Source organism: Puccinia triticina, chromosome 7A (genome assembly GCF_026914185.1).
Source record: "Puccinia triticina chromosome 7A, complete sequence".
Lineage (NCBI taxonomy): Eukaryota > Fungi > Basidiomycota > Pucciniomycetes > Pucciniales > Pucciniaceae > Puccinia > Puccinia triticina.
In genome coordinates, this window is record NC_070564.1 from 5382936 (window position 1) to 5397720 (window position 14785).

General features: G+C 43.6%; 1 protein-coding gene across 1 annotated transcript; it reads left to right on the top strand.

Moving 5' to 3' along the window:
- Positions 1-236: 236 nt before the first annotated feature.
- PtA15_7A586 (uncharacterized protein) lies at positions 237-2522 on the top strand (the record flags this gene model as incomplete). Its single annotated transcript, XM_053171207.1, has 6 exons — positions 237-287; positions 1030-1269; positions 1367-1472; positions 1540-1819; positions 1943-2049; positions 2125-2522. The coding sequence occupies 6 exons, from the start codon at positions 237-239 to the stop codon at positions 2520-2522; spliced, it is 1182 nt and encodes a 393-aa protein (XP_053022412.1).
- Positions 2523-14785: the final 12263 nt, after the last annotated feature.

A 14785-nucleotide genomic window follows, 5' to 3' on the forward strand; every position in this document is an offset into this window, starting at 1 on the left:
GCTTGATATTCAAAGCAATGCGCCTTGAAGAACAGACCATCCTGGCGTGCCGCTCCTGTCCTGCTTGCTTTGGGCCAGCGCCGACAAACCTTCAAGATTACCCCCAAATTAAGGAAAACAAACTTATTATTTGTCTTGATGGGAACTTTCAGCATCGTCACATTGCCAAGGCTAGCCGCGACTATCACCGAATAAACACGCCAAGCATATTCCTCAAGCAACAAGAAGTCGACAAAATGAAGGCTGAAATCCGAGACATTGAGCTACGCAATAAGCCAAAAGCCCAAGTGAGTAGGACTGATCACTACATAATTTCATTTCAAGTTTACTGGCCAACAGATCGTCTGCAATTTCAGAAAGACCAATGTACAGAATCCCATAAGGCAGCCAACGACAAACGCAACAAGTCCTCGTGGAAAGGATGCGATGATACCGGCCTTATGGGCTGTTGCTGTCGGCACGATTCCGCAATATACATGGCAAACATCAATAAATCAGGCGAACAGAGGTGCTTCCCAATGGCACTGATCACAAAGGTGGTGGAAAATGTTGAGGTCAATCGACACATTGGTATCCTTTACAACATCGGCTGTTCTCTTGATAAGTTCATTGAGTTGGTATGTGTTTCAAATTTTCCTTCAGTCTTTGCTTTTTGTTAATGCCATCAGGATGCGACAGTGCGGATTGCTTGATGAAGTACGGGGTTGCATTAAGTTCGGAACTTCGATTTTCCATGCCTATGTTCACTCATGGGCTTGTCAGCTTGATTACAATCCGCGATTGAACGAGGGATGGGGCTTATCGGACGGGGAGGGACTTGAACGGATGTGGTCCTTTCTTTCACCTTTGATCAGTCTGTTACGACTAGCAACACGGAATCACCGACTCGGGGCCCTTGCGCACAAATTGAAATACCACAACAACAGAGGGATCAGGCAACTCCGTAAGTATTGGATTTTTCCTACTCTACTTTTTGGAGGGAGAATTGATCATGATGTGAATTACCTAGTGATTTGGCTCAAAAATAAGTTCTTAGCTGCAGTTCGCCGCCGCGCCGAGGTAAAAGCGCTCTTGTCTGAGCTTCTAAACCGCCCGAATCCTTTTTCAACCACTGGAAATAATTACACCAAGCGGTTCTTCAAATCGCAATGGGAAGAACAACGTCGATTCAAGGAAGCACACACCGAAGAACAAGAAGAACATCGAGCAAAGTTACTTGAAGTTTACAAGCAGGAAGCTGCCCTAGATGCCTTGAGGCAAGTCTTCTGGGTAGATACATAGAATGAAACTACTGATCTTATTTGTTGGCTCATGCAACAGGTCTCGCTTGTGTGAGAATCCTTCTGTTTATCTCACTTGCGCACAGGAGGTTCATGACCTCCTAGATAAGTTGGAAGAGACGGCTCAAAAACTGAAGAACGCCGCCGAGAGCTTAGGTCGAACCGAGAGGCCCCATCCAGATGACGCTGACGGTAAGCTTAGTCCATACTCCAATATCTCCACTCTTGTTTATCACTCACCTAGTTTTGTTCTTATTAGAGGAACAGAAACTCCTCTTGCTCTTGTGGGACGCTAAGTCGGCGCTATATGTGCAAGCCGTGCAACTCTGGGCCGAACGCCAGCCACTCACCAACTCCAGAACATTGGGCCGCCGTCTAGGAACAAAGTTGAGCAAAAAGATTCAGAAGGCAATCCAAAGTCGTCGTGGGCCAATCAACAAACTCATCGCGCATTACAACAATCAATTTGATCATTACGTGGCCAAGTTTCCAAGAGAACGAGTGGCCGACGCAGAAAATCATCCATTAACGTATGAGGCGTTTGCCAGCATGGCTATCGACCACAAGTTTTGGAACAATGGTATTTATTACCATTCGAAAGCACCCTGGGCAACCAATCCGGATGTGCGCACAGGTATAACTTGCATCCTTGTGCTTGGTAGAGTGGACGAAGAGCTGGATTTAATAACTCAAGAACTGGCGCGGGCAATGTCTTGGGGAGTAGATATGTACACGCACATGACAGACTACATCAAATACATTCGATCTCGTATGTTTTTTTCCCTTACTACTTTAGATTTCTTGGTACTCACAGCTTGTTCACTGTTTGTTGGGTTGGCCACAGGAGGAGTGGCTCTAGAGAACGACAATAATTTGAGTGAGGATCACCTTGATAACCTGGAATTTGGCGACATCAAAAGAGGCGAGAAATTACGACTAATTAATAAGGAATTACAGTCTTTTTTGTTTGATCATGGTACACTAATGATTGAGTGGTCGGATACCGTCAAGTGGATGTGTGCTCGTTGCCAGCCCAATCTACTTCCCGATCAATGGTCTGAATGGACCACACTTATAGCTACTGTATTAAACGATCAAGCTTCTCGACTACCAAGTAGAAATACGCAAGAGGTGGTAGTTGACATTGTCTCCAAGGACGTGGTCTTAGGAGTACAGACAGAAGATGGCGAAGAGCTTGGGGAGGCTGATCAGGGCGCTTGGGAGGATATTGCAGAATCTTAGTATTATTTTCTTTGTGGTCTTGTTTGATCTCTGTTTTCCCCTTGTTACTCGCCCTTTTTTCTTTTATCATTCTCAACGTTTTCATATGTGTATCAACGATTTCATATTGGTATTATTATTGGTCATGATTGCATTTGACTAAGTAGAGAGTACAACTGAACGAATTAAAATATACATAATCTGCCACAGTTGAGCAAGTGTTGAACTCTGGTTAGTCACCGGTGTGGTTAGTTCAAGTCGGACCAAGTTGATGAGTAACTATTTAAGTGTTGGACATTTTGCGGTGTGGTGTATGTTCTGGTTAGTCCGAGTTGAGCCGAGTTGCTGAGTGAAAGTGAACTTTGTGGTAGTGTTACATACTTGGGTATGCGATGACCGGGCTCAGTTTGAGGAGATGGTGCGGGCGGTGCTTGGTGGGGGTGAGTTGTTACAGTTGGAGTGATGTGTGGGCGTTGGTTATGTATGTATGTTGTAAGACCTGTGATGGTCTGTTATGTAGGTGTTGGGTGCGGGTGATGAGCTGAGCAGGGGAAAGGGGAGGATGCGGGACTTAGGCAAGAATTCGGAGGCCAAAAACCTGGTCATCGAGGCGTTGCTGGAGACGCGGGAAATTTCTTAGTTTTGGGCGGAGAGTAACCCCTCTGCGTACCATAGTCCTCCCCCGCCATGCTATGTATAGTATAGTGCGGAGTAGTGGCCATAGGTGACACTGCCACACTGTACATAGCTGTATTTGCACAGCATTTGTAAAGGCAAACCAGCCAAAACCCCTCATGTACATAGACCACCAGCATAAATTCCTCACATTTTCCTATATAAGGAGGGGCTCTCTCTTCCTTTTCCCCCCCATGGCATCCATCCAATCAAGGAGATCATTCCCCCCCCCCCCCCCCGAGATTCAAATAAATTGTCACCCTCACACTCTCTGCCACATAATAAAATACTAGCTTTATATTTTGAAATACACAGTCCATTGTGAGCCACTTGTGAGAAAAGTATTCAACTACACTAGACCACTGTCTTCTTGCTTCCAGCCTAGCTGGGGGTGTTGTCAGTCTTTGTCTTTCAGAGAAGCAGGGGTTTCCCCACACATACTTCTCTAAATTCAGCCATAAGAGGTGCAAACCGCTTTTGGAGTCTCACAACTGGTGTCCCAACAGTGGCATAGTTAGTTGAATATTTTCTTCAAGCATAAATTGGTATTATCAGTTGTTATATTATTGTTACTTTGAAAACCAGACTTTCATTACAGAAAACCTTGTATTTTTTGAAAGATCATTGAATTACAAAAAAGAGCAACCCTAAAAACATATGAAATTAGATAAATTTGGATATACTAAAAGCTTTTTGTAGTACTCTCTAGACAAACCATTTGTTTCAGGCTAGCTATTCCTTTGCAGTGAGTACTGGGGAATAAGCTAGATTTTATATTATTTAAGGATAAATCAGATTTGCCCTGGTTAAAGAGAACCAGAGACTATCAGTTTGTTATATTTTTTGATCATTAGGATCTTCAATATTGTCTAGCAGTCTACATCAACTTCTATTATAAACCAAAAATACTTTTTTTGTATTTTTTTACAGGAACCTCTTATTTTATAGAACAATGTCTTTTACTATAAATGGAGATTTGGATAGAAATATGGTTATCAAGGAAACAATCATACAGCCTGGCATAATCCACATTTTTCTTCTCATTCAAACCTAAATCTGTCATTATAAGATTCATTTTTTGCCTGGAGCTGAAAGGACAGTGTCCTGGATTTTTTCAACTTACATGGAGAACAACCACAGCAATACATGGAGAACAACCACAGAAATACATGGAAGAAAATCACAACTGAATCTAGAACCAACCCAGTGAATAATTCCATCTACCCACTGTACATATCATCAAGACAATGAAGACAGGGATTTCAATGCTCCTGAGTAGGAGGGTAAACTGCGTACGGTTGTCTCGAAACGAATCGCCCGATCAAGCATTGATTGCCATGGACTCTTTGTACTCGGACATATCCTCATCAAGATCTCAGAGGCCCAATTCGTCACCTGATAAATAGACTGAATATGATAGAGGCATTGCCTTGTCGCTTCTTACAGAATCTTTTTCCTAGACTTCATGTGATCGTAGATCAGCGAATTACTTGAGCTCAATCCGTCGCGGTAATTTTGAATTTGGAACCAGACGACTGTTATCGGACGGCGAGGGATTGGATGACAGAAGAAAGGAAAGGGGGAACGACGGGTCATCAACACTATCAGTCGGACTAGCGCTATTGGATGAAATAGAGAATACGGACTGATGGGCCATGTTTATTCCAGCTCGTAGTGATGTGAACGAGGTGGTTGGCTGAGGGAAAGAGCTGAGAGGCGGGGCAGACCTGGTCCTTAAATACTCTCACTGGGCTGCCGCGATCGAGACCGAGCCGCGCAGATCGAGCTCCGATCAATCGGAGGTGGCGATACCCTGGCCATCGGTGCAAATACAGGAAATACAGTCTGTCCTGGCAATCGCAGAAAAGACTTGGAGATCCGTGGCGAACTTCCCCATCCAATCTGCCGAGGATCCTTGATCGGCACGCAAGGAAGACCGTGATCGATATCGAAATGTTTTCGAGGATGGTGTAGCTGTTTGGCAGAAGGGAGGCCAAGCACTGTTCACACTGCCGGCTGAGACCCACCAGGGCCAAACAACTCAAGCCCGGACTCGTGTTTAGGCCCGCGCCCGGACCTTTAATTGTGTAAACCTCAACTTTGAAGGCACTAGACCCCCCGCGCGACTTGACCAAGCAAACCGGCGCGCGCGTGTCCGAATAAGAGCAACATGGCGCTGCGCGCTGCGCCCTCTGTGATTTTATCAAGATTTCACAGACAAAGAACATCAAGACATGTACAAGCACATCTGAGCACCTCTCAGAGAAACTGTAGATAACCTCGAGCCCACCTTTCATATAGAGTATCCACTTCATTTCCATAAAAAAAAAAAATTAATTACACTGGAACCTGACTGCCTACATTGATGATGAGAAGGCAGGGGTTGGTTTCAGCCAATTCACAGGGATTAAGTGTTTGAATTAAATAAAAGCTCAATTCTTTTGAGGATAATTTGGAAAGCTGGCCACTTTTGGATTGAATATATAACATTTGGAGGTCTTTTTTTTTACATAATTTTATCCCACAGGATATACTTCACATTGCTATATTTTATTAGGAGTTGTGAGGACTGGAACCCTGAAACAAAGATTCCAGACTGGAATATCAGGCTTAACAGTCCAAGATAAACACCAACATTATTGATATGAATTTTATCAACCAAGTTTTTTTTAGGTTTACTTACCATAACAAAACCTATTTTTTATGGCGTTTGGGCGCAAAATTTTTATGGCAGGAGTTGCACAATCTTTTTATCATCTAGCCCTGGCTATTGAAAGCCAGAGAGCAATAAAGAATATTCACAAGGTAAAAGAATGTGTGAACTAGTCATTTCAGATAGTATATATTTATGAAGAAACTGGCCAAGTTGGAAAAAGCATCATCAGTAAAAATTTCTGTTTGGATATACTTCAACATTTTCAACCAAGTGAAGAGGCGGGAAAATCAGCAGCTCTTCAATTCATCACGCACAACTCTGGCACATTGTCTGGGGACAGACAATAAGTTGGGGGAGGATGTGGTAGACACTTTAGTTCTGGATGGAAAAATTCAAAAATTTCTAGTTTACATATGTAGTGTTACATTACACCATCTTTTGATACACACACTCCCTTCAGTTTACATACACAGTTTTACAAAACTGCATGTATATAGCTTACATACTACCCTTTTACATATGTATGTGGCTGCGTAGCAACCAGCCAGCCTCATACGCAGCTGTGTAGCAACCACAAGCCACTTATTACAGTAACCCAGCAACCACAAGCCACATTAATAAAGCGGCATAGTAACCATGGGGCTGTGCAAGTCAATCAAGCAGACTACACAGCAATACAGAAAGCTGTGCAGGTCACTTGAGAAGACTCCATAGCAACCAGAGGGCTGTGTAAGCCACACTTGTAACTAGATCACCAGCTAAATTTGCTCATGTATACACTGCCACACTGTACATAGCTGTATTTGCACAGCATTTGTAAAGGCACACCAGCCAAAACCCCTCATGTACATAGACCACCAGCATAAATGCCTGACATTTTCCTATATAAGGAGGGGCTCTCTCTTCCTTTTCCCCCCCATGGCATCCATCCAATCAAGGAGATCATTCCCCCCCCCCCAAGATTCAAATAAATTGTCACCCTCACACTCTCCGCCACATAATAAAATACTAGCTTTATATTTTGAAATGCACAGTCCATTGTGAGCCACTTGTGAGAAAAGTATTCAACTACACTAGACCACTGTCTTCTTGCTTCCAGCCTAGCTGGGGGTGTTGTCAGTCTTTGTCTTTCAGAGAAGCAGGGGTTTCCCCACACATACTTCTCTAAATTCAGCCATAAGAGGTGCAAACCGCTTTTGGAGTCTCACACCGGCGGGTGTGCACTGGAAAAAGCTCACAGTTTAAGTTGACTAACCTGGTTGAATGGTTTGCCCGGGAGGACTCCGGACCTCAATGACATGTACCTATTATTTGCGCTTTGTGCAATTATATCAGACCTGACCGTTGTCCGTTGATGATGTCCAATGCATCAAGACTTGCACTAGAGCTTCATTTTGCTTGTTGGTATTGTTCTTTCATTCTTTTTTGCTTGTTGACAGCACTCCCCCCATTTTGTCACATCTTCCACCAGTTGAGACCAACCCTCTGTTATTGTGACTCAGTCTCCTTCAAGAATTTTCTTGCTCTGTAATTCAACTATTCAACTTCAACCAGGCTATTGTCAACCAAACCCGGATGGAACTGACTTCCCGTCAGCCTTCTCCGTTGGGTGCGGCTCCTCCGGAATGGACCAACGTTTTACTTAATATGTTGATGAAGTTTTTAGCTGGTGAGTCACATTCTCCATACGGAACAAATATAAAATACTGAGACTCTGTCCCCTTGATTTGCCCCACAGCTCAGACGCCAACAAAAAAGCCACCTCCTCCCTCTCCAAGCAAGCTTTTCGCATGTGTGCCTCTCCAGGATACCTTGTATCCCAAAGCACACTCCTATTGCGGAGTGTGCTTTGGCACACTCCTATTTACAGAGTGTGCTTTGGCACACTCCTATTACGGAGTGTGCTTTTCCACACTCCTATTACGGAGTGTGCTTTTCCACACTCCTATTATGGAGTGTGCTTTTCCACACTCCTATTACGGAGTGTGCTTTGGCAAAATCCTATTATGGAGTGTGCACTCCCATTACGGAGTGTGCTTTGGCAAAATCCTATTGCGGAGTGTGCTTTGGCACACTCCTATTGCGGAGTGTGCTTTGGCAAACTCCTATTGCGGAGTGTGCTTTGGCACACTCCTATTACAGAGTGTGCTTTGGCACACTCCTATTACAGAGTGTGCTTTGGCACACTCCTATTACAGAGTGTGCTTTGGCACACTCCTATTACAGAGTGTGCTTTGGCACACTCCTACTACAGAGTGTGCTTTGGCACACTCCTATTACAGAGTGTGCTTTGGCACACTCCTATTACAGAGTGTGCTTTGGCACACTCCTATTACAGAGTGTGCTTTGGCACACTCCTATTACAGAGTGTGCTTTGGCACACTCCTATTACAGAGTGTGCTTTGGCACACTCCTATTACAGAGTGTGCTCTGGCACACTCCTATTACGGAGTGTGCTTTTCCACACTCCTATTACGGAGTGTGCTTTTCCACACTCCTATTACGGAGTGTGCTTTTCCACACTCCTATTACGGAGTGTGCTTTGGCGAAATCCTATTATGGAGTGTGCACTCCCATTAAGGAGTGTGCTTTGGCAAAATCCTATTATGGAGCGTGCACTCCCATTACGGAGTGTGCTTTGGCACACTCCTATTACGGAGTGTGCTTTGGCACACTCCTATTACAGAGTGTGCTTTGGCACACTCCTATTACGGAGTGTGCTTTGGCACACTCCTATTACGGAGTGTGCTTTGGCACACTCCTATTAAGGAGTGTGCTTTGGCACACTCCTATTACGGAATGTGCTTTGGCACACTCCTATTACGGAATGTGCTTTGGCACACTCCTATTACGGAATGTGCTTTGGCACACTCCTATTACGGTGTGTGCTTTGCCACACTCCTTTTATGGAGTGTGCTTTGCCACACTCCTCTTATGGAGTGGGCTTTGCCACACTCCTCTTATGGAGTGGGCTTTGCCACACTCCTCTTATGGAGTGGGCTTTGCCACACTCCTCTTACGGAGTGGGCTTTGCCACACTCCTCTTACGGAGTGAGTGTGCTTTGCCACACTCCTCTTACAGAGTGTGCTTTGCCACACTCCTCTTACAGAGTGTGCTTTGCCACACTCCTATTATGGAGTGTGCTTTGGCAAAATCCTATTATGGAGTGTGCACTCCCATTACGGAGTGTGCTTTGGCACAATGCTATTACGCAGTGTGCTTTGGCACAATCCTATTACGGAGTGTGCTTTGGCACACTCTTAGTACAGAGTGTGCTTTGGCACACTCTTAGTACAGAGTATGCTTTGGCACACTCCTACAACGGAATGTGCTTTGGCATACTCCTATTAAGGAGTGTGCTTTGGCATACTCCTATTACAGAGTTTGCTTTAGCATACTTCTATTACGGAGTGTGCTTTGGCATACTCCTATTATGGAGTGTGCTTTGGGATACTCCTATTATGGAGTGTGCTTTGGGATACAGGGTATCCTGGATTTCTTACTGGATATCCCACGCAGGATATCTGGTAGTGGTTGAAGGTACACAGCACTCCATATTTGTACAACTCAAATTAAATTGCCTGCCCTTGCTTGGTTCCTCATTCTCAAACAGAATTCACCTAGAAAATAAGTAAGTCAAACAGATTTCTCCTTTCCAATTCCTCCGGATCCCCTCTAAACCAGTTGCTTACCTTCCAAATCCCCAACAGAAATAGAATGCAATCTCATCAGTACACAAATGGCGCACTGGCCAAACAACTAGTGAATAACTCGCAGCAAAGCGGTTTGATAGACCCTAAGTTTTCACAACTAAACCCAAACCGTACCCCAGAGCTTCACATTGACCAGCAAGCTGATATCCCCGTAACACTTTTTGGTCAACTTGGTACACCAGATAAAGTCCAAAGCATCCCAAAACCGAGCCAGCCTGCCAGAAGCCTTGTCAATTGTAACCTCCAATGTGTCCCATATCCTAGCAAATCAGACCCTCAGCAAGCCAGAAATTTTCACAATGCTACGACAAACCAACACAACTTGTCTGATTCTCTGCCTGATCCTCTTCCCAATCCAGATTTTGCTTGCCCCCATCCCAACAAGAAGCCCTTATTGACTCCTGACAATGTCATGTCAGAATATGAGAAGAAAAACCTGAAAGAGCTCCGCAACCTTCAACAAACACACATCTTTTATAACAACGATGCAACTATTACGCTAAATGTAATTAGCACTGCTAAAAAAGTAGTGTAGCACTTGCCGCTAATAATCTGGGCAGCTAGCAATAGCGGTAGCGGTCCAGCGCTACATATAGCGCGTAGCGTAGCGACACCCGTGCTACAACATTTCCCTCCTCCGTGTAGTTTAGCGTTTTGAAGGCGCTAACACTAAAAATAGCTGTGTTTTAGTGCCAAAGCCGCTACATCCGCTAAAACATTGCTACATGCCAGTTTAGCGGGATGAACGCTAATTATTCAGATTAGCGCACATTAGCGCAGTAATTAGTGCATCAATAATGGGGCTAATGTGCATCCTGCTAAATCTTTAACTTAGCCCAAACATTAGGGCATCAACAGCTTATGGATTCTGGAGCTGGAGTTCTAGTTTTTTCCCAGATTAGATAATTACTGCCAATTATTCAATAATTACGGCTAATTATTTATTAAATTAGTGTAGCAATAAAGAACGCTAATAGATTGCTATATTAGCCCAGAGCCGCTAAATATAGCTGAAGCGTAGCAATCAGACACTACAAATCGCTACTTTCTAGTGATTAAAAACTTTGGATTTTTCTCTAAATAGCAGTTAGCGTTAAATGTAATATGCTGGTGCCAAACTATCTTTTAGAGTAGCAGCGCTAAAAACGCCGCTAAATTAGTGTCTTACGCGCTAACAGTAGCGTAATAGTTGCATCATTGCTTATAAGAAGCTAAACCAAGCAATCCAGATAGAAGCACAGAACCTTTAATTTGAATATCTGAAGAAGCAGCACCTATTATTGTTAAAGTACTCCCGGCCATTCAGACTTCTCACCAAGTATCTTGGACAGCGCCGCACCTGACAAAAAAAAAGCAACTGGCACAGGTTCCGAAAGCATAATCAAGATGCGCAGAAGGCTCTACACAACAGTATGTTCTAAATCATCCAATTTTCTATCATACTCTACTAATTTTATCTGGACTTATTCCTTAATCAACAGCAAATAAAAATATTGGCCAGCGCAACAAGGATGCGGCCAAATTGTACAAGCAGGGCGGCCAAGACACTTGTGATTAAAGCTCAGCAACCAATGATTTAGTGTTAAGTCAGTCAAACAATCCAAACGCCGAGGAGTGAGACCAATTTGGCAAGATCTTCAAATCAGAAAAAACTCTTTGAGAGGAAGTTAAAACTTGGTCTGAAGGAGTTCAACTCATTGTCAGTTTTGTTTATCCATACTCCTTCCCCTCACTTCATACTAACTCTTTAGAGCAATTGCAATTAGCTTAAGGAGCTCAGCGACTCCTTTGGAGTTGAAGGGTTTCTTGTGCTTGCTGCACAAGACCATCAAAAACCTTTTTTCTTTCAGGGTGGAAGTATTTTAGGCAACAAGTACCTGTGTGTTCTAATTGAAGAGGGTGATCCAATGCAAAAGTTTGATGTCTGGATGGCGGGAAACAACACGGTGAAGAGAAAAGGAAATCAACTTGGAACAAGAGTTGCTTCCAAGCCACCTACCAAAAGAACTCAAAAGTTGCTCCAAGCTTTTGATAACTGTGAGTTTTGCCAAGGTTATCATTCTTATTTTTTTGTTTTGGTGCTTAAATTCAAATACTTATCAAGCTCCAACCAATAGGATCGCTAGCGCGTAACCATAAATAAATTAGCCAAGAACTGGAAAAAATGTACAGTGAGTAATCAAATTATAGCTCTCAAGTCAAAATTAGTCTGAATGTTACTGGCATTCAAATCAACAGTTCAAGCTCAAGAGGAGTTGAATGTACCCAAGAAAGACACTCGCGGCTGGCCAGGCACCAATACTGCTGTTTGACTTGCAATCTTTGGCCGTAAGCTTGTTGTTCACCCAAATCCCCCAGGACTCGCACCGGAACACTTGATCAATTGTCCGGTCAAGAAGATGAAGATCAAAGAGACTTGGCTGGTACTCCGCGGGCTCAAAAACAATTGGATTGAGTTGAAGAAGCATAACTTTGATGCTACCTCCAAGCAATCCCATCAACGTAAGCGGAAACACTCAGAGCTAGATTCCAAAGAAACTGATTCACGTAAACAAAACAAGCCATCAGAGGATTTCAATGAAGACAACAATGAGGATGATGATGAGGATGACAATGATGATTATGAGGACAAGGATGAGGATGAGGATGAGGATGAACACAAAGACTAGGATAATAACACGGATTGATATCAAAATTACAGAGCTGGGTGAGAACCATGCTATCATCTCTTGAATTGTTTTGTACATTTTCTTGGCAGTATGTGATTAGTTACCGCTTGTGCAATGTTTTTTGTCAGCTTCCAATTTCGACAAATTTAAGTTTTTACTCAATCTTATAGTAAACTATCAAAGCCTACACTACTGTTGCGTTATGTATTGAGTTCTCCAAGGGGAACATGTCCATCATTATGGTGGGATACATAGACGCATAGACCAAAAGACATAATTATGTTACAATGAAGCCCAAGTTAGGCTCTATCACCAAACCTCCCTCATAGATGCAGAGAACGCTGTGAGAAACAGTCATATGGCCTCACCGCATTGAATGGGACAACGTTGAATGCTGAAGTGTCTAAGGCGCATGTGCTGCTTGCAAGTGCCTGTTGTTTTCAAAGTACTCTATGTGGCGGCGGCTCTATAAATTGCTTCATTGGTCTTCTGGCCAGCTGAGCAAGCTGTGTGAACTAACACCCGCCAGAACTTGGAGGCACACCTACTAATGAACTCCTCCCATGGACTAGTTGGAGATTAAAGAAGCTATGTGGATAGTTCAAAAGCTTGGATTAAATTTTCATGAAGCTTATGTATGAATAAGTAACCCAAGTTTTGTAATGAAGGAAAAAATATAAAATATACTAAAGATAAACTGCAAGTGCACACTGGAAATGTGTGGTTTTGTTAAACATCCATAATTTCAAGTGGCACATGTTGCTTGGGATATATGGAAGCTATCTGGATAGTTCAAAAGCTTGGATTGATTGTTCATGAATCTTATGAATAAAGAATAAAAGTTTTTGAACTATCCACATAGCATCCATATACCCCAAACAACATGTGCCACTAATTTATGGATGTTTAACAAAACCACATGTTGTAGTCTGTGAAATTCAAGGTACTTGTAAAAGTTGGCTGGGGGTTTGTGTAAGAATACAAGCCCAGGGGAGCAGAACCGTACTCACAAAGTGAGGAAAGTGACACAAACCGCAATAGCTGCGGAAAGTGGTAAGCAAAGCGAACCTCTCTCTGCAGCCAAAGCTGACCGCGCGAATGAGATAACTGAGCGCATCGTGCCGATGAAAACAGGGCCAGACGCTGCGGAAAGCAAGACCGAAAAAACAGGATCACCCTGTCGGTCGTCATTACTGGAAAGAATATCGACAACCACTCAAGGTGAGTTAGTTGAATTCCTACCAGCTAATTGACAGGCAACAGCTAACCAGCTTGCCCTGATCTTTGCAGACAAAGTCAACGAGATTAAGACCCGAGCACCAATTACTGCGACACCAAAAGGAGCCGCGAAAGGTAAGGTGTCAGTCCCTCTAAACAAAAGTCTGGAGAAAAAGGAATGAAGCCTGACAAGTTGAAACTGAACAAACAGACAACCTCGGCAGAATCGAATCCTATCCACGACGCAACTAGGCCACAAAGTAGGAGCACAACCTCCGGCCAAGTAAGCAAGACTTACCTGAGAGACAAGGGAAGAAAAAGGAAGCGCTGACAGAGAAAACGCTCACAGGCAGAATCTCAACAGCTATAGCGACCGGCACTTCGCTCAACCTCTTAACCCCAAACCTAGATTAAGGCCAGGCGGCCTGCTTCTAGGTAAATAAAGTTTCTCTCTATATAGCTACTTATCAAGTACAGACCAAACAGAAGTAGAAGGGTTGTAATAGAAGTTTAAGAACAACACTCAATGAAATAAAACATGCTTCTAGTTCTCCTAAAAATTTCAGATTTACAGTCTTGACGCTCAAACCTCGACGTCACAGGAAATAACTGGAAGCAGGTCTAGCAAAATGGCTGACATCAAAAGTGATGCAAGCAGCTCAAGCAATGATGGGAAATTCTCAATGAAAGTGCCAAAGTTCACGGGAGACAACTTTGAATTATGGGAAAGGAAGGTTTGAATGGCTCTTGACGAACACGACCTAATCCAATTCATTGACAACCCACCACTGCCATACCCATTGAAACGAATGCGGAGAAAGCTAGTGAAGACTGCAAACATACTCTGCACGAATCTGACGGATGGGGTGTTCAATACTATTGTAAAAAAGGACAACTCCGGAAACCCCTATGCCCTATGGCAAATGTTCAAGTCGGTGTACGCGTCCGACTCCATTCTAGCCAGCTACGAGGTCTGGGCTAAGTGGGAAGACACTCAGTACAACGACGACATGTCGAAGTACATCGAAGGCATTGAAGATTGCATGGCAAAATTTGACTCTCTTGGAATGGATGTTCCAGATTTTGTTATTTGCTGCAGCATCATCAGCAGGATCACCAAAAAACGCCCAATGCTGATGCAAAATCTTTTCGGCGATATTAACGCTCTTGGGAAACCAAAGATGCTGCTGGTCAAGCTGCGAGAGATTGGGAGATTCAAAAAGACGTCAAAGGCCAAAGTACCGGACCCGCAACCTGCAACTACTGCCCTTGCAACCAACGCGCAAACAGGGCAAAATGGCGGAAAGAAGAACAAGCGACCGTATGTGAAAATTCAATGCACGGGCGGCCAC